Genomic DNA, 20,675 nt, shown 5'->3' with positions numbered 1-20,675 from the left:
AATGAGTCAAACAAGGAGGAGGATGAAGGTCCACTGAGGCTGGGTCACTCTAGACCAGGTATTAAAACCAATTCTAAAAAGAACCCCAGAAGGGTCATTGTAGTGGGTGACTCCATTCTGAGGGGTGTCAAAGGCCCAATATGCAGACCAGACCCGCTTCATAGGGAAGTCTGCTGCCTCCCTGGGGCCCAGGCAAAGGACCCCACAGCAAAACTCCCCACTGTAGTGAGACCGTACTAAGGACTACTACCCTCTCTTGGTTTTTCAGGTAGGTACTGATGATATTACCAGGAGAAGTCCTAAATCAACGAAGAGAGATTTCAGGGCCTTGGGGAAACTGGTTAAGGGGTTGGGGGCACAAACAGTGTTCTCCTCCATCCCTTCAGTTGCAGGGATGGATGAAGATCACAGGAGAACTCAGCAGATGAACTTGTGGCTCTGAGACTGGTGTTACCAAGACTGGTGTTACCAGCAGGGCTTTTGATTTTTCAATCATGGCTTAGTATACAGGATACCAGACCTTTTGGCATCAGATGGGATGTACCTGTTCCAGAGGGCGAAAAGGATCTTGGGTCAGGAGTTAGATGGGCTCATTGAGAGAGCTTTAAACTAGACTTGAAGGGCAAGGGGGACAAAACTGGAACTGCCAGACATAAGCCCCAGAGTAGATTACCAGAACTTGTGGGCTGTGACCCTCACCCTGCCATCTCAGTGGAGGAAAGGGATGGAGACATGCAGCACAACAAATGTGCAAGGGAAATTGATGGATCAGTAACTGTGGTAACGCCTGTGAAAGCTCAGGCCGGACCCCTAAATGCGAAAAGGTGCTGGGGACATCAGCCCATCTGAAGTGCATGTATGCCAATGCACACAGCATGGGTGACAAACAGGAGGAGCTTGAAGCCATGGTGCAACAGGAAAATTATGATGTAGTGGTTATTACAGAAACATGGTGGGATGTCTCCCATGACTAGAGTGTGCCAGTTGATGGCTACAAGCTCTTCAGGAGAGAAAGACAAGGAAAGAGAGGTGATGGGGTGGCACTGTATGTTAGGGACTGTTATGATTGCTTTGAGTACAAGTGTAGTGAAGACAGGGTGGAGTGTATTTGCATTAGAATCAGGGGGAAGGCCAACAGGGCAGATGTTGTACTAGGAGTCTACTATAGGCCACCCACCCAGGACAGAGAAGTGGATGAAATATTCTATAGGCATTTAGGAGAAATCTCACGATCGCTTGCCCTTGTTCTTGTGGGAGACTTCAACTTCCCAGACATCTGCTGGAAATACAACACAACAGAGCAGGACCAGTCCCAGAGATTCCTGGAATGTGTGGGAGACAACTTTCTGACGCAGCTGGGGAGAGAACCAACCAGAGAAGGTGCCCTGCTGGATCTCCTCTTTGTGAACAGAGAAGGACTGGTGGATGATGTGGCGGTTGGAGGATGACTAGGGTACAGTGATCATGAAATAATAGAGTTCTCTATTCTTAGGCCAGGAGAAGGGGCAGCAGAACTGAGATCCTGGACTTCCAAAGGGCTGACTTTGTCTTGTTTAGGCACCTGCTTGACAGGATCCCTTGGGAGATGATCGTGAAGGGTATAGGGGTCCAGGAAGGCTGGGCACTCTTCAAGAAGGAAGTGTTGATGGCACAGGAGCAGGCTGTCCCCAGGTGCTGTAAGAGAAGCTGGTGACAGAGAAGGCCACCCTGGCTGAACAGGGAGCTTTGGCTGGAACTCAGGGACTAAAGGAGAGTTTACGGCCTTTAGAAGAAGGGGCTAGCGACTCACAATGATTACAAAGATGCTGTGAGGCTATTCAGGGTGGAAATCAGGAGGTCTAAAGCCCAGCTGGAAATTAATCTGGCTTCAGCAGTCAAGGATAACAAGAAATGTTTCTATAAGTATGTCAACAGCAAAAGAAAGACCAGGGAGAGCTTCCATCCCCTGCTAGATGCAGGAGGAAACATGGTAACAAGTGATGAGGAAAAGGCTGAGGTGCTTAATGCCTTCTTTGCCTCAGTCTATAATAACAAGACTAGTCGTACTGAGGGAATCCAGCCTCCTCAGCCAGAAGACAGAGACTGGGAGAACGACCCCCCAGCAATCCAGGAGGAGACAGTCAGTGACCTACTGCATCACATAGACATACACAAGTCTATGGGACCGGATGGGATACACCCGAGGGTGCTGAAGGAGCTGGCTGGGGTGCTCGCCAAGCCGCTTTCCATCATTTACCAGCAGTCCTGGCTGACCGGGGAGGTCCTGACAGATTGGAAATTGGCCAATGTGACACCCATATATAAGAAGGGTCAGAAGGATGATCTGGGAAATTACAGGCCTGTCAGCTTGACTTTGGTGCCCGGGAAGCTGATGGAGCAGCTCATCCTGAGTACCATCACACAACACATGCGGAACAACCAGATGATCAGGCCCAGTCAGCATGGGTTTATAAAAGGCAGGTCCTGCTTGACAAACCTGATCTCCTTCTATGACAGGGTGACCTGCTTATTGGATGAGGGAAGAGCTGTGGATGTAGTTTACCTTGACTTTAGTAAGGCCTTTGACACCGTTTCTCACATCATTCTCCTGGCAAAACTGGCTGCTCGTGGCTTGGATGGGCACACGCTTTGCTGGGTAAAAAACTGGCTGGATGGCCGGGCCCAAAGAGTTGTGGTGAACGGAGTTAAATCCAGTTGGCGGCTGGTCACGAGTGGTGTCCCCCAGGGCTCGGTTTTGGGGCCACTCCTGTTTAACATCTTTATTGATGATCTGGACGGGGAGATCGAGTGCACCCTCAGTAAGTTTGCAGATGACACCAAGTTGGGTGGGAGTGTTGATCTGCTCGAGGGTAGGGAGGCTCTGCAGAGAGATCTGGACAGGCTGGAGCAATGGGCTAAGGCCAACTGTATGAGGTTCAATAAGGCCAAATGCCGGGTGCTGCACTTGGGCCACAACAACCCCCAGCAGCTCTACAGGCTTGGGGAGGAGTGGCTGGAGAGCTGCCAGTCAGAGAGGGACCTGGGGGTGTTGATTGACAGCCGGCTGAACATGAGCCAGCAGTGTGCCCAGGTAGCCAAGAAGGCCAATGGCATCCTGGCTTATATCAGAAATAGTGTGGCCAGCAGGGACAGGGAAGTGATCTTACCCCTGTACTCGGCACTGGTGAGGCCGCACCTCGATTCCTGTGTTCAGTTTTGGGCCCCTCACTACAAAAAGGACATTGAATTACTCGAGCGTGTCCAAAGAAGGGCAACGAAGCTGGTGCAGGGTCTGGAGCACATGTCGTACGAGGAGTGGCTGAGGGAACTGGGGTTGTTTAGTCTGGAGAAGAGGAGGCTGAGGGGAGACCTCATCACCCTCTACAACTACCTGAAAGGAGGTTGCAGAGAGCTGGGGATGAGTCTCTTTAACCAAGTAATAAGCGACAGGACAAGAGGGAATGGCCTCAAGTTGCACCAGGGAAGGTTTAGACTGGATGTTAGGAAGTATTTCTTTACAGAACGGGTTGTTAGGCGTTGGAATGGGCTGCCCAGGGCAGTGGTGGAGTCCCCATCCCTGGAGGTGTTTAAGAGTCGGGGTGACATAGCGCTTAGAGATATGGTGTAGTTGAGAACTGCCAGTGTTAGGTTAATGGTTGGACTAGGTGATCTTCAAGGTCTTTTCCAACCTAAATGATTGATTCTGTGAAAAAAAACCCATTAAATTCCTCCACTTTCTTCATCCCTATTAGTCAGGTGATGATCTTCAACAAGTGTTGGTCCAATATGTTTTTTAGACCTCCTCTTGCTATTAACATACTTAAAAAAGCTCTTCGTATTTTCTGACAGAACACTGCCCAGTTTCAACTCTTAACTGAGCTTTGTGCTTTTGTGTCATCTCCCTGCATATACAAACCACGGCTCTGTAATCTTCCTGCAAAGCCTGACCTGGCTGCCAGAGATTGTACAATTTCTTTGTCCTCTTGAGCTCCACAAGGTGTTCCCTGTTCAGCCAAGCTGGTCTCCTCCCTGCTTGCTTGACTTAAGACACACTGGAATTGCCTGCTCTTGTGCTCTATAAGGTGGTTCATAAAGACTGACCAGCACTCATGGACTCTTAAACCCTCAAAAGCACATGCCCAGGGTACTCTGCTAAATAGCTCCCTAAAAAGCATAAAGTTTGCTTTTCTCAAGTCCAGGGTAGCAACTCTGCTGTCTTTTATTCTCATTACACTAAAAATTTTCAACCCAACCGTTTCATGATCACTGTGGCCAAGACCTGCCATCACATCCCCCACGAGTCCTTCTCTATTCACAAATAGCAAGTCCAGGAGGGCATCTGCCTAGTTGGCTCACTGAGTACCTGTGACAAGAAGTTATCTCCTACAAACTTCAAGAATTTCCAAGACCTGCTTGTCTCAACAGTATGATATTCCCAGCTGATGTCTGGGAAGTTGAAATCTCCCATAAGAACGAGGCCTATTGATCCTGAAATTTCTCCTAATTGCCTATAGAATAACTCATTGGTGCTTACATCCTGACTGGGCGATGGGTAGTAGACACCCACTACAACATCTCCTTTGTTTTCCATCCCCCTAATCCTCACCCAGAGACTCTCAGCGACATCATTACTAATTGTAAGGACTGTACAATCAAACCTCTCCCTAACATATAGTGTAATACCTCCACCTCACCTGCCCTGCCTACCCCTCCTGAACAGCCTGTAGCCCTCCATCCCAGCATTCCAGCTGTGGGACTCCTTCCACCAGTTCTCAATAGTACCGATGATATCATAGCTCTGGGAACTGACCAACGCTTCCAGTTCAAGTGTTCAGACAGAGCTCTTAGATACATCGTTAAACTTTTAGGTTGCTCTGTGTGGAGTCAGGAGTTAGACTTGATGATCCTCGTGGGTCTCTTCTATCTCAGGATGTTCCTGTGATTTAAGAAGAATGACAGTTTGCTTTCCAGTTCAGTTCTATGTAGGTCTGCTGTACGTTTGACAAATTGGAACTTAGTAACAAGATGTTTGCAGTGTATCATGGATGTTGAAGTATTTCTGGAGAAGCTGTTAGTTGTGAGGAAGAACTAATGCCTTCTCTTGCTGACAAGGCCTTACAGACCATGAAGAGGAGGCTGCTGAAGCTGAAATTCTACTAATGTCAGAGCAGATCCTAAGGAAGCCACTGGTATATCCATACCTGTCAAGTATGTGCTATAGGCTCAGTGAAAACATGAGAAATGAAATGATACTGTATCCCTTACTGTCTTGGCTTGTCTGAAGATTTCCTCCAAAAAGTGTGTTGATGGTAACAGAAAGTATGAGGACTTTGAGAGCTTTATTTGCCTTTGTTTTATCGAAGATGGGTTTAATACTTAACATTTTTAAGTCCTTTTTCAGTCCTCTCAGCCTCAAGCAATTCCTTTTTTTTTGATAATGTTTGTAAAGCTACTCTTAGGTAAAGGAGTGAGGGATATTGTCAGTTGAAGATGGTTTTGTTAGTACTTTTTTAATAGGATGAAGCAAGACATTATGCTGGCAGAAAAAGACCTGGGGGTCCTGGTGGACACCAAGTTGAACATGAGGCAGCAATGTGCCCAGGTGGCAAAGATGGCGAATGGTGTCCTGGGCTGCATTAGACAAAGAGTTGCCAGCACGTTGAGGGAGGTGATTCTGCCCCTTTAATCAGGTCTGGTGAGGCCACCCCCGAAGTCCTGTGCCCAGTGCTAGGCTCCTCAGCACAGGAGAGACATGGATATACTGGAGAGAATTCACCGAAGGACCATGAAGATGAGTGAGGCACTGGAGCACCTCTCCTTTGAGGAAAGGCTGAGAGAGCTGGAACTGTTCAGACTGGAGAAGACTCGGGCCATCTTATCAGTGTATATAAGTACCTGAAGGAGGGTGCAAAAAGGATGGAGCCAGGCTCTTTTCAGTAGTGCCCAGTGACAAGACTGGAGGCGATGGTCACAAACTGAAACATGGGAAGTTCCCTCTGAACATCAGGAAACACATTTTCACTGTGAGGGTGATGGAGCACTGGCACAAGTTGCCAAGGGAGGTTGTGGAGTCTCCTCCCTCCTTGGGACACAGTCCTGGGCAACTGGCTCTAGGTGGCCCTGCTTGAGCTGGGGGGGTTGGACCAGATGACCTCCAGAGGTCCCTTCCCACCTCAGCCATTCTGTGATTTTGTGATTTGGGATTATATATAGTGAATATGTCATTTATAGGATGACTGACTGGTGCTAAGAGCACTTTCATTGAACCATTGACTTAACAAAAATTTCCAATGTTCAGTATTAGCATAGAATGTCCTACAGTTACAAATGTTTTGAACAGCACTTACTACTGTTCTTTCAAGTTTTCCAGATCTATTTGTTTGTAGGTAATATTTATAAGTCTGATGGAATTGGGTTGGGTTTTTTTTTGACATACATATTTTTTCAAACTCACAAATATCTAAGGAATTAGAGAAACTACTAGTAAGTAGAATTAAATAGTAGGAGTTTAAACTATTTAACAGAATACTTAGTTGCTTTTCAAGATTTTAAGTTGCTAGTTTGTTATTTTAATAAACGATATCCTAGAATTTCTTGGGGTTTTTTTGAGACATGTATTTCAGTCCATCAGTATTTGTTTGACTGAATTTTAAAACCAGCAGTAGGTGCTACAGAAAATAATCTATTGCTCAGCAAATGATGGTCTTACTACAATCCTGTCCTAGAAGTACTGCCTTTGTGTGTTTCCCTTGTGTGGTGAGAAGTAAAATCAGTGTTCTTAGCAGTATTATTTTAAATGATCAGTGAAAAACTGATTTCCATTGCTAGTACTCTTTAAGCTATTATGCAATGACTTAAGCTACTATTTATAATACAAATGATACTTCTTAGGTAAGGACACTATTCAATACTACTCACTTCATCTTGCAAATTTCCAAGTTAATCATTAAAGTTATTCTATGTTTTATGGTTCCAAATATATCTTGTCTTTTGCCTTCAGTTTAAGCATAGGACTGTAGCTTAAACTGTTTTCACAGGAATTCTTAAAGTTAATAACCTTTCCTTCCTTGAGCATACTGTCACAGAATTTAGGACTAGTAATGTTGCAGGTTCTTTCATCTTCATGATGCATAATTTTAAGACATAGTTAGAAAATCTGATGGTGAACATGTCTGTTGCATGGTTCCAATCTTAAATATTTTTTATTTCGTAACATATGGCTTTCATGTGTACTTCTGTGATGGATAATTAAAATTATTTCCCAGAAAAATTCTAAATGATTTAGGTGTAAAACTCAGAGACAAAAATACACATAGGACTGAAAATTAAAGGTAGTAAAGGTGAAAACAACAAAAATTAAGCGTTTTAAAAAACAGGAAGTGATCGAACTCATGCAGTTGAAAAAGAGAGTGTGATTAGGCATTGGCAGCTTGTGTTGGGGCGAAAGCAGAATATCAAAAGACAAGGAGCTTGACTTAGCCTGTGAAAAAAAGGCACATTTCAGTGTCATATAAACACATCTGTTGAGTTAAATTGAAAGAGTCTAAGACCTTCAGTGTAAAGCATTCAGATTAGAAAACAAAGGTTAGAGCTGTTTGTTAGCTTGGACTTTGCTTTCCTTGCATATGTTTAGTGAAAGTCACAGATCAGAGCACTGGTTACTGGTTTTTGCCACTGGACTGTGTTTCTTTCAGTATATGTATAAGATAAAACAAGGCGTCCTGCTGCTTAATGATGCTCTACTAGTCTGTAGTTCTTGTTCTATTCCTTTACTTAATTTCAATAAATTAAAAGTTGTCAAGGCTTTCTTTTTGACAGTAAAAAAAATTAAATCTCTTAACATTTTTGCAACTTTTAGTAATTTTAAGGGGGATTTATTGGCTGCATAACTATTACAGTATGTTAATTTACAACTAAATACAACCCTTCTTAAACTCCTTGCTAGCTAGAGGGATATGTAATGTGAGATAATTAAAACAGTAATATGACTAAACAACATTTTCCTTTTCTTAAAATTTGTCCTTTGTGTTCAAACAATTTGGCTTCTTAAGAGTGAGTGTAATGCAGTGCATATGTGAAGGAGACCTTCTAAATGTCTGCAGCATGTCAAGGTATCATTTTGCTACCTTGAAATTTAATTAGTTATATCTGGAGGTAAACTGGAGGATTCTAAAACAATGTGTATTCTAAATTCTGGCATGAATCAAACCAGCAAGTATTTTGATTAAACATGTAAAATGTCCATGAATATAGCATTTTGCTGGTAGCTTCTGTTCATGGGAGAGGTGTGTTTTGTTTTTTTTTTCCCCTCCCATACACCAATAAATTATTGGTTACTAGATGCTAATACTTTGGCCTACATAATATCTCTTGTCTGTATCCCTGGTTCATCACACCTAAAACAAAGTACCACCTGAGCTTCACAATATATTTCTGGTTACCATATATTTGGTCAGAAAGGAGAATGGAATCGCAGACATTTTGAATTAGCCTGTAATAGTAGAACTTAAAAGGAAGAGGACACCTGAAATGGAAGAGGACAGGTGAAATTTTAATGAAGAACAATGAATTAATTTTGTCACCAACATCAAGCAAAAAGTTTGGTGGTTCGTATTGGTGTTTGTGGAGGATATCCCTTGCTGGTAGGCATAGTCTTTCCATTGCTTCTTAAAGTAACAAGCAGGCTTGTGGCTTTCAACGAACTAAAACATTGATTTTAAAGTTCTCTATTTGCATAAGTGTAAATATTATTGTAATTTTAGTTATTAATGTCCAAAGCTATCCATTTAGGGAGTGTCAAGTCTTAAAATTTTTTTGTTAGTGTTGCTGTAGGCAGGATGAGTTGTAGAAATGATCCTTTACTATCTTGCTCAGTTTAATAAAGGCCAGCACATTTTTGGGGTAACAGATTCTTCTCCAGATCTGTTTCAGATCTGGTCTCTATTTGTGTGTAACCAGTTTCTGAGATGAAACTTTCCCAATGTCAAAGGGAGATACCCTTAATTTTTTTAATGATATAGAATTACTGAGACTCTCTATAAGGAATACAGTTAACATCTGTACCTTTTTTTTTTTTAAGTTTAGTTAATTAGACATACATTCAATTTCCTGTAACAAAATTAGAAAAATATTGTCCCTTTGGTAGAGATGTGATCAGAATATATGTAAATTTAAGGGTTCTTGCTGAGAGTGTTCACTTAAATTTAACAGTCCTCCTGACATTAGCGATCATCACCATTTTTATTATTGATAAATAGTTAAATAGACTTTCAAATCAGAATTTCATTGAATAAAAATTCTGGATTTTTTGAATGGAAAGGAATCAGTTAAGAAATTTACTTGCATCTGAAAAGTTTTTTTTTATTTTCTTATTTTTTGTTCTTTGTTCTTATTATCATATCAAGAAACTTTCTTTCAACCTATACTTTCTGATTTTGTTGTAGAGGAGTGATTACTTCCCTTCCTTCCTCCCTTCTTCACCCCTCCTGCTCCCTGAAGGTAAACCCTTGAATTGAAGAGGAAGAGTGGAAAGTTAAGTTTTCTTTGGTATATCAAGAATTTCATTGCTTATGGTACTGGCTTTTTCAATAATGTAAAGAGGCCAATTGTTGCAACACTGCTAAAGATTATGGACAAGTGACCAGTGATTTCATGTGGCTGTAGGGGCCAGAGTCTCTGTGTACTGTAGCTGTTCTAATCTTCTGGAGTGTGAGGTGTGGGAAGGAGGGATGTTCTTGGGAGACTTTGCCCATGATGGAGCATGCAGTACAGGGAGACAAAGCAACTGTGTGTGAGCATCTTTCAGGAAAAAGATAGTTGTTCCACTGTGTTGTGGAGAGTAGGAAATGATCTACCTGTCTAGTCCTGCCTCCAGGCCCTCTTTTTGCACTGAAGGAACAAGGAGGTTGTTGCCAGCAGCATTATCCCATCTTGAAAACAGAAGTGTGTGTGTATATGGAGGCAGGAGAACAGGATGGGAATATCTGAAGTGTAGAGCACAAGTTTGTATTGCTATTACTGTGATAATGCACACTTTGTTCAGTTTTATGTTTAGTAGAATTGTGACAGGATTGTAGCTTCAGGTAGTCCAGCGCTAATACTGATAAACGCACGATCTTGTCATTGGATAGCTTGTTAATCTGAACCTAAACCATTTCTGTTTGTTTGGTTTTTGTTTGGTTGGTTGTTTTTTGTGTTTTTTTGTTTTTTTGTTTTTTTTTTAGTTTAAGGATTTCTTATGTGTAGGATGATCAGAGGGCTGGAGCACCTCTGCTATGAGGACAGGCTGAGAGCCTTCCGTACCTAAAGGGGGCTACAGGAAAGGTGGAGAGGGACTTTTTGCAAGGGCATGTAGTGATGGGATGAGGGGTAATGGCTTTAAACAGACAGGATGTAGATTTAGATTAGATATAAGGAAGAAATTCTTCACTGTGAGGGCACTGGACAGGTTGCCTAGAGAAGCTGTGGCTGCCCCCTCCCTGGCAGTGTTCAAGGCCAGGTTGGACGGGGCTTTGAGCAACCTGGTCTAGTGGAAGGTGTCCCTGCCTATGGCAGGGAGGTTGGAACTAGATGGTCTTTAAGTTCCCTTCCAATCCAAACCAGTCTGTGATTCTGTAATCAAAGTAAGATGGCCTTTCTGGTGTTGGTGTTTATGCTTTGTAACAAGAAGAGTAACTAACATCAGTATTGTTATTTGCCCATGACTCTCTGTGGAACTATTTATTATGTTAAATAGCCATAGGATTTAGAGTTTCAGTTCACTTATTTCTTCCCTACTCTATCCTTCTTCCTTCAATGTTTCCTACCTTTTTTACTTGAAGGGAGGAGGGAAAAATCTTGAATATATGAGCTTCCTTGTTTAAAAAAAAAATCTATGCAGAAAAGATTTTTCTGCATTTCCATTCTTGTTTGGAAGATATGCTCTGATATAGGAAAAATAACATTTATGGCATTATGGTGATTTTACCTAGACAACTCAATTCTTACTTATGCTTACAGAAAATTGAATTAAAGATGTTAGTGGGGAGGTTAGTAATAATTAGGCATTTTACTCACCTTTGCCCTTGCTTAGTGCATTTATACAGCTAGATCTCAAGTTCTCTTATTCTGGTTTTGAGCATTCAGGAAGACTTTTGATTCAACAGTGCTCATTCATGGTGTAATTGGTTTGTGTTTATTTTTTTTCTCTTCCCTTATCCACCATGTTCTATATTATTTCTGGAACAGAAGTGTCAGATTAGCAAGAGGATAAATCTGCTCATTAAAACACCATCAGTAAGCCCAAATACATTGTGATTGAATATAACTAATCTTAAACTACAATTATATTTATTTTCTGTTCAGTCTTCTGTCTTTCATCAGCTGAAACTGACAGCAGTTTTAGGGACACAGTGACTTAAGGAATTCTCTACCACAGCTTTATGGATGGTTTCTGAGTTCCTGGTTTTGTCATTCTGTTTGGTTAGGTTTTTGGGGGGGATTTGTTCTTTTTTTTTTTTTTTTTTTTTTATTTAGTGGGGTGACCTTCTGTAGGTAATTGTGGGGGGGAGACAGACCATCCTTCTTGGCTAAATATTCCCTTGATATTTTCCTGATTTGTACATCTTATGATTTAAATTTAAATTGAAAAGCCATGCTGCGTAACTTCTTGTTTCTGCAGATTTAACATTCTTCCTATATTTTAACTGTTCTGTGTGATAGGATTTTCCATCCATTGTGAAATGATATCACAGATAATTGGACCCTGCTATCTTCGTAGAAATTTTTTTTACTCCAAGCTCGACTCCTGTGGTATCATATGAGTAAGGACAGGACTTTTGTTGTTGTACTACATCTGAGTTTTTTGATTCTTTATGAAAAATCTCCTCAATTACTGATTCAAAGCATCAGTCAATTTATAAATATGTGTTTGCTGCTTCAGTGATACTTTTTGGCTTTCAACTTCGTTTCATCATTTGTTTCAATATAGCACAATAGTAAGTCTCAACCAGGTGCGTTCATTACCAAATGGGTTATGTCATTTAAAATGTATCTGCTTAAATTCCATGAACAAGTAAATCATCTATTAAAGACTGAAAAATAAATTAATGAAATATCCACTAGCGTGGTTGTTTTTTATTTGATGTTTTAATAGCATTTTGAAATTTAGAGAAAGTTCTTCACAGAAGTGTAAATTTATTAATGCTGTTATTGTTAACTAAACTGTCTTCCATGAATTAGGCAATGATCCTTTAATTTTTTTAATAGACTGCTTTGTCAGCTATTCTGTGGTTTTGCTAGGGCCTTACTTTGTTCCAGTTTATCTGTAGTTATGCAAAATAATTTATACAACTGAAGCAATATTAATTCTGTTACAGGGGTTACTAAATAGATTGTACTCTTCAGGTTGATGTAACGGTTATGTATGATGAAGATGGTTTAGGCAGAAGCGCTGTGATAACTATGATCTTTATGCGGTTCTCCAGACTCAATTCATTTTGGTGTCCAGGAATTTTGAGGCATGGGGCGGGTTATGTATGTCAGTGAAACAGTTCTGAAAGTAAAGTTTAGACCAATGAAGTTTAAGCTAGAACTTGAATAAAGATATGTAGCAAGTTCATATTCGGGAATGTGTGGTGACTGTAGCCCTGTTAGAATTAACCCCCTGATTTTCAGGAGAATTGTAACTACAGGGATGGTGACACACTGCTGTATGTAATCCTCCTTTTAAGATTATGTAGAGATAATCTCCAAGATTTTAACCCTTAATCAACATGTTCAGTAGCCAAACTGGGCATTTATTTTGAGTAACAAGAAAAAGGGATTTAGGGCTGAGGGAAAAAAAGTATGTGCGTGATGCAAGAAAGCAGTAAATAGTACTCATAGGACAGTGTTCTTTTGTTCATTAGTGGTTAGGGCTTGCATTATTTGAAATAAAACTTCTAAAAATTTTTTATTTAAACAATCCCCCCATCTTTCATTGCTTCTTCGCCACATGTTTTTCTTTCTCATGTAGGTTTTCTTGCAAATTAGATTAAGAAAGTACTGGTATTTTGCTTTTGACGTCATTCCTGGTGGTGAAAACTTCTCAATCTTCCAAATGAATATCATCCCTTCACTTTGTGTAATTGCCATCTTGTCCCTTCCTTCACCAAGATCAGACAACTTGTTTAGTTGAAATTTTGGTTATTTTTGGCTATGCAGATATAGTTTCTTCTGGCTCATAAAGATGAGAGGCTACTAGTCCTTGAAACTTACAGTTTTTCGGTATTTGAAGAATTCCTAGTTGTAGAACTATTTGAAATCTTTCTCAACTTATGAAAACTTTTACTTCTGATGAAGCAAGAAGTGATGGTGTAATCCCATCCTAGTGCAAGTCTGTCAGTCCCTCTGCTATGTGACTTCTTTACTGTCCCTGCTTAGTTTCATACAATATATGCTTATTCACTCTTTGCTGCAACCTTGCCCCCCAGAAACCTGAGATTTTTGGAAACTTTTATGTCAACACTATTCTTTTAATTCAGTAGCCTTTATTTTTGTTGTCTACATGTTCCTGATACATTCATAGATGATGAGCAGATTTACTTACAGTCTTTATTTTTGGACTGCTCTTTCATTGTCTTTGCTCTCCCAGTAGTGCTCTTCATGTCCTGTCCTTTTCTTGAATATGACAATCAGTACTCTTACACAATGTCACTAATACTGTTTTTATGACTACTGCAAACAGTTCATGTGATAAATAAGGTTGTTGTCCCATGTCCCATTCTCCCCACGGCTGCATCATGGTAGTAATTTTCCTATCAAAGTCTAAGGGGCTAAGTTTTGGATTATGCTTCTCTTCTTCCATGGTGCAGCAGCATTTGTCATATATCTAGACCAGCCTTTAGGGAGTAACAGCTGTCCAAAGCCCTAGATAAGATCCTTCATCTTGTACAATATAACTTGCCCAACTTTTTTTCCTGAAGGCTTTGTTTACCTGGAAGAAAGACATGTTTGACTGGGAGTAAGTGAAACCCAGTGTGCATGAGGCAGTGAAAACTTTTTTTTTCCTTTTGTTTGTTTTTTCAGTAACATGATAAGAGTAGCTTTTTGGATCTTGAATGAAAATTATGAACATCATAATGTGAGCAGACTCGCTCTTCTGTCAGGAGGACCAACCTGCATCAGAGCTGATTAGACAGTAACCTGTTAACTTCATTTAAAAATGTCAGTAGCTGAGTTTGGACAGTTGCTGATGAAAGTAACTGATGACTGAAGCCTTAAATATTTTTTTTTTTTTAAACTTGAAGTGCTAACCAGTGCTTAATTCCTAATCAGTTAAACAAGAATGGAGAGGACGGCAGCTTTGGAATTTTTGGAACATGATGAGACCGGAATCAGTCAGTTCAACTAATTTGCCCTGTTTACTAAAGCCCTTTTAAATATAAAAAATGTCATAACACTTTCTTCATGTTGATAAAAAGCTGTGTTTATTAAAAAAACTTTAAAAGCTTTGTTTTCACTTCCATATATTTTAATTTGTTTTTCTAAATAGTATTTGACTTACATGTTAATGCAGTATTTTGTTTACAACATCCTAAAAATTTGGAACTGGAATCATTGCTGTGTAAATGTACCTGGGTGTACCATAGTGACAAGAATATAAGATGAACATTCTTCTGTAATAGAAGTCTGTTTTATACAGGCAGAAACAGAATGTTGGGGCACTGTTGACATGGAGTGTAGTCATGTAGTTATTGCAGAAACATGCAGCCTCTCAGCCAGCCCCAAGCCTAACTTTGTTTCATCTCCATCCTCTGTTGGAATCGTAATTTTCATTGTAATAATTTCTCCCATGCATCATGGTAGTTTTTTCTTTCAAGGGGAAAGGTACAAAGCTAAGTGTAGTGAATTCTCACTTCCCTGTTATCAGGAGATTGACAAACACAGCGTTTGCCAAATGCAGTTAGCAGCTTAGTAGCAAGCAGAGCCAGAAACTCAGGTTAGGGCAGGTGGTATGCCTTGAAGATAAATCAGCACCTGGAACCTGAAGTCTGCGGAGATTAAACGACGAACTGTCTACCTGAGGACTTTGACACAGTTTATTTTTTTATTTCTGTATTTATTTTGCTTTGTGCATGCTAGAGTTAAAAAACTGCACAAAACCCAACCAACCAACCAAATAAAACCCCCAAAAATTCCTAGTGTTTTAGATCTATGCAGATTGAACAGTAGGAGGAAAAAATCAGTAAAAATAATAATAATTTGTCAGTTACAAAAGGATGCCTAAAGTAATTTTTTTAATGCATGATTAGAACTAGATTGTAGACCTTGTTTTTTGTGAAAAATTTGAGTTTACTTGCCACAGAATTGATTGCATGTGTTGCTCCTTTGATGTCTTCCATATCACTGGCCTCCAAAGTGGGGTGTGCAAGACCATCCATTGAGGTACGTGAAGAAAATACTAGGACTTACATTTTAACTGAAAAATCAGAAAGAAATTAAGCTCTATTTAATATACATCTTGACACTGGCACCTTCACTCAGTCCATATGCCAGATAGTCCTGTGTGACATATGATTCATGAGGTGTCTTGAGGGCGGATTTAGTATTCCACAGTGTGGCGGGGTCACAGTAGCACCTTCACTTGTTTGTTCACTTTCAGTGTAATGCACTTTATGTGTGCCTGTTTAGGTGGATTAATGGATGATATTATCTAGTTTTAACCAAACTAACCGTCATAAAATGGGCAAGTGACTTAAAAAAATTCCTGCAAACAGACCATGGATTGCAGATAATACTAATAATGTGAGCACAAGTGAACAGTAAGAGCATGGCAGAGCTGATGCTTCTCCTACTCCTAGTATGAGCTCCTAGTCAGCTGCATTATGAGGCAAAAACAATGGCAATTAGATCTGACAAGATGTTGGCCAAAAAAAATTGGGTTTATCAGGCAGGCTATTTGAAATATGAATGTACATCCACTATTGTTAATGATGAACCTCACCCTCAGAGAATACTGTATGTTGAGATATCAGCTAATGATAGTATGAAGCCATCACAATTAGCAAGGCATTTAAAAACTAAGCATCCAGAACATGAAGACAAACCTTTACAGTTTTTTCAGCAATGTTTAAAGTCATGTGATGCTTAGTCCAGTACTTCACAAGATTTCACTAAACTTAATGATAGATCTTTAGAAGCCTCTTTTGAGGTTTCTCAATAGCAAAAGACATAGAAGCCACATACCATTGGGGAAACACTGGATCTTCCTGCTGCAATAGAAATGTCTGCAGTAATACATGCAAAACAGTATGGTGACAAACTAAAATGCATTCCTTTGTCAGCAGATACTGTTGGAAATTTTCTGGAAAACATTGCCAAAGATTTGAAGAAACAAATAGTAGAAAAAATTACACAGTGTGGGAGGCTTGCTGTACAGTTGGATGGAAGTTACAGATGTTTGTAATGTGGCTCAGCTTACGGTAGTTGCTAGATTCTGTGTCAAAGAAATACACAAAGTCACTGAGGAAAGATGTACCAGAGAAGATACATTCTCAACAATAAATGACCTCTTTAATAACAGCATTTTATTAAATGAAAACACTGCAAATATAACCACTGATGGAGTGGCTGCTTTGACTGAAGTAAAAAGGATTCTGGGGTAAGGTTACAAGGAGAGCACCACATGTGGAATTCATTCACTGCGTCATGCATAGGCAAGCAACAAGGAAGTTGGAGCCAGAAGTGCACAAAGTGCTGCAGGATGTCATCAATGTGGTTAATTGTATGAAAACAAGACCTTTAAATAGTAGAATCTTTACAATAATTTATAAGGACATGGGAAATGACCAGGAAAATCTTCTGTTCCATGCAGAGGTTTGCTAGTTATCATGGCAAAGTGCTTAGAAGAGTTGTAAAACTTAAAAGATTCATTACGCATTTTTCTTTCACAAGAAGGCGAGTGTTCTGAATTTGTTGACCTGTTCTGTGATGACAAGTGGCTGTCAGCGGTATGCTGGCTAACAGATATTTTCAAAAAAATGGACACTTCACATGTCCCTTCAAGGTGAACTGCTTTTTAAAAAAAACTTGTGCTATGGAGAGAGAATTTTGAAAATGGATGTTTGGAAATGTTTCTATCACTGTGTGATTTTTGTTGCCAGAAAAGATGTGTGTTGCCTATAAGCTCTCATATCTGTACACTTAAACTTGGAAACAGAATTTCCTCACCTGTTTAAATCTTCCAAATGAAGAATTTCAGGGGGTTTTGAACCCATTTGTTAAAATGTAAAAATGCAACACCTTCCATTAGTTTGCTATAACAACTGATTGATGTCAGGGAAGATGGAAATTTACTGGCCAAATTTCAAGAAAAACCTTTGAATAATTAGTGGATGGGAATGAAAAATGAGTATCATGGTACAGTAAGCGTAGCCAGTGATGCACTTTCATTTGGATGTACATATCTTTGTTAATTGTCTTTTCCAGCTAAGACAGCCATTAGATCCAAGTATTGAAATAAACTGAATTTAGAACCAGACCTTCAAATCACTGTATTACAAAGTGCTAAGCCAACATTTTAAAAAAATGATAAAGCATACTCAGTCACATGGCTTTCACGCACACACACAAAAAATTTTTAGTGAGAGCAAAAAGGGGTTTTGTACCATTAATAAAAATTATTTCAAAATAGTCTTTATTTCATCTTTATCTCATTCTTTTTAATTTCTGTTTTTATATGTTTTATAATGTACAGAATATATTAGTACGGTAGTACCTATATATAACTCATAAATCAGTGTACACATATTGGGGGTCTGTGCTCAAAAATTTTTCACTGATGGAGATGCACGATCAAAAGGTTTGGTGACAGCTGTTCCCATATTATTACTGATACCAATTAATGTTCACAGAAATAAATATATGGAAGTTCATCTAGATCATGGAAAGTGTATTTTATATGTAAGTATTCTTTGCTCATGAAGAATAGATGTCTGATAGAAACAGAGAATATTTTACTTCTAGCTTTGTTTCAGGTGTAGTGGGAGTGATGTTGTGTGCACATGCCAGGTGCTGGGATGCCCCAGCTAAGATGAGACCCACACTAGTTGCTGAGTGATAAGATGGGGTGGTCCTTGTAAAGTGCTTACTGTCTCAGTAGATGAGGAAAGTGATTTGTGGGTGGACAGCAGTGGTGTAGAAAGCTGATTGCAAATCTAGGGCTAGAATTCAAATGTTTGTTGTCTGAACCACTTGCATTATTGCTTGCATGTATCATTCTGCAGACAGCTTGATCTTCAAGCATATAAACGTTTCAGACATTTTGTTCACTTGAAGTTGTTGGTGCTTAGCTCATCTGAAATCAGACCATAAGCATACTTTCTGGAGATATAAGTATCGATGTATCACAGATGAATTTTTTTTTCTTGCCTTACACAGTTGTTCTAAAGCATGTAAATGTATGCATTACTGAAGTGTCTTGGCATCCTCAAAGGTAACATGGGACAAATTTCCAAAGCAATTGGTTTTTTTAACTGGTGTTAGGTATGGCAAACCGCATTATTTCTTAAGTAACATTTGGTAACTTGCTGATTAGTTGAGCATTTTATTTAATAGTTGTAACTAACATGCAGAGATGAGTACTTTTTAATAAGCTACCTCTCTGCTATTTTTTTTAGGCTAGCACCTAAACCTCTGACATGGCCACAGCCTCACCAAGATCTGATACAAGTAACAACCATAATGGAAGATTACAGATGCAAGTAACAGGCAAGTAGTGATTTGTATCATCGTGATTTTTACAGGAAAACCTATGTATTCTAAAAAAGCAATCTTTGAAATGCGTGCAAAAATGGATTAATATAGTTATATTTTAATTAGTAACTTGAATGTTACAGTTAAGAATATGACAATAATATATGTAGATGAATTGAAGCTACGTAGAGGTTGAACGGCAGGGTTTAATAATCTCTTCAAATTAGAAAAAAAATGAGATTCAATACAACAGAAGGGACAAATGTAAGGAATTTTGCTTGAAAACATAACTAATGGCACACATTGTATAGCAGGAACACGTATTATTGAAGTTCTACAAAAAAAAAATGGGTGGCTTTAGTGAACCCCAAGCTGAAAATGGGTGCAGTGTTAAAGTGAAGCTAGAGAAGAACTGGAGGAGATGACAAATTCTGCTAGCCCTTCAAAACATTAAGGTCTTTTGATTACATATCAGGTAAGCATCTGTTGAGAATAAGACAGGTATTCTGTATTATCCTTAGGGCAGCAGGTTGGATTACATAGTCATATGGAATAATTTAGGTTGGAAGGGACCTTTGGGGATTTCCTCGTCCACTCTTCTGCTGAAGGCAGGGCTACTTTTGAAGTTGGATCAGGTTGCTCAGGGTATTGTCCAGTTGAATTTTCAGTATCTCAAAGGCTGTAGGTTTTCAACTTTCCTGGGCGGCTTGTTCTGGTGATAAACCACATCACTGTGAAAATGGTTTTCCTTCTATCCAATTGGAATTTACTATGTTGCATCTTGTGACTGCCTGCTTTTTTCCTTTTGCTGGGCTGGTTCTCATAGTCCGAGGCAGAATTCAGCCATCTCAGTATCTGTTGGAAGGAAAACACAGTGGGCTACAAGCAATTCTGGAAATTTATGATTGTGTTGGGGACACTTTTTTCAATAGATGTTAAACAAGCCAAGTAGGTTATGCATTTTGCTACTCATGGATAAGAACTGGTCAGGGATGTGACTGTCAGTGTTGGTCTTAGCTGTTCTTTCTGTGGGATGGCAGAGCAGAACAAAGACTTGTAGTCAGAGGATAAGCAAAATGCATTTAGGTAAACAAGTTTGATAGCTAATTATGACAGTGTTACTGTAGCTGAAAGTGAGAATGTTACCAGTAAGTAGTTAGATATTGTGGATAAATATATACACACATAAATGTATATGTGTATATGTATGTATATAAGTATTATTTTACCATTGATCAATAACTTGAACTTTCCAGGGATCCTGAGAAATCTGGGAACCCTGAAGTAAGAATGAGTGTATGACCAAGAATATATTAAGGCTGTCTTGAACAAAGTTTGGAAAAAACACGAGTAAGATACCATGTCTTAAAAAAATGTACATCTCAAGAAAGATACATCATGTTGGATGGTCCAAAGATGGACAGGTTATCTCAGAAAAAATACGTTGTTGGAAAGTCCCCAAAATGGGTTTTTTATCAAATTAGATGAGAGGAGCCTTGATAATGTGATGAATCATCAAAACTGGCAATAACTAATAGCATAGATGGAGCCATCTGTAGATTGAATATATATTACTGTAACAAACTGAGTTACACAAATGGCCCGTAACTTCAGAGCTGTGTCTGCAGAAAAGATCATTTTGATATCCTGTGCTGTACTGCTCCTTATATAAGTAGTCTTTTGTTTTTCTGGCACTGGAGCTTTTGACTTCAAGAGACTTGGTTCAAGGATCAAAGTGCGAAGGAATCTATACAATTTTTAGAATAAGTTTTCTGAATGTTTAGTTCTCTAACCAGTCTTTTTTGCAAAATCAGAGGAACGCAGTGGCGGTACAGGGAAAGAAGTGGGAGACAGAGGAGTGTGGGACTGTAGTGTTGCTGACCTACACTGGTTTATGCTCATATTAGTTTATGCTGCTGCAGAATCTAGACTTATATTTCAAGAACTATACTTAAAAAGCACTTTTATAATGGCAGCAAGTA

The 20,675-nt window shown here is 39.5% G+C and overlaps 1 protein-coding gene across 3 annotated transcripts in view; it reads left to right on the top strand.

The window, feature by feature from the left end:
- WWP1 (WW domain containing E3 ubiquitin protein ligase 1) overlaps window positions 1-20,675 on the top strand; it is a 67,269-nt gene that overhangs the window by 12,807 nt on the left and 33,787 nt on the right. For all 3 annotated transcript variants that reach the window (XM_074816347.1, XM_074816359.1, XM_074816337.1), the window contains exon 2: window positions 18,618-18,708. In XM_074816347.1, coding sequence (XP_074672448.1) covers window positions 18,639-18,708 — 70 coding nt within the window. In that variant the 5' untranslated portion in view covers window positions 18,618-18,638. The remainder of the gene's footprint in view (window positions 1-18,617; window positions 18,709-20,675) is intronic.

Source organism: Strix aluco, chromosome 1 (genome assembly GCF_031877795.1).
Source record: "Strix aluco isolate bStrAlu1 chromosome 1, bStrAlu1.hap1, whole genome shotgun sequence".
NCBI lineage: Eukaryota > Metazoa > Chordata > Aves > Strigiformes > Strigidae > Strix > Strix aluco.
This window is presented reverse-complemented; position numbering and strand designations above follow the sequence as displayed.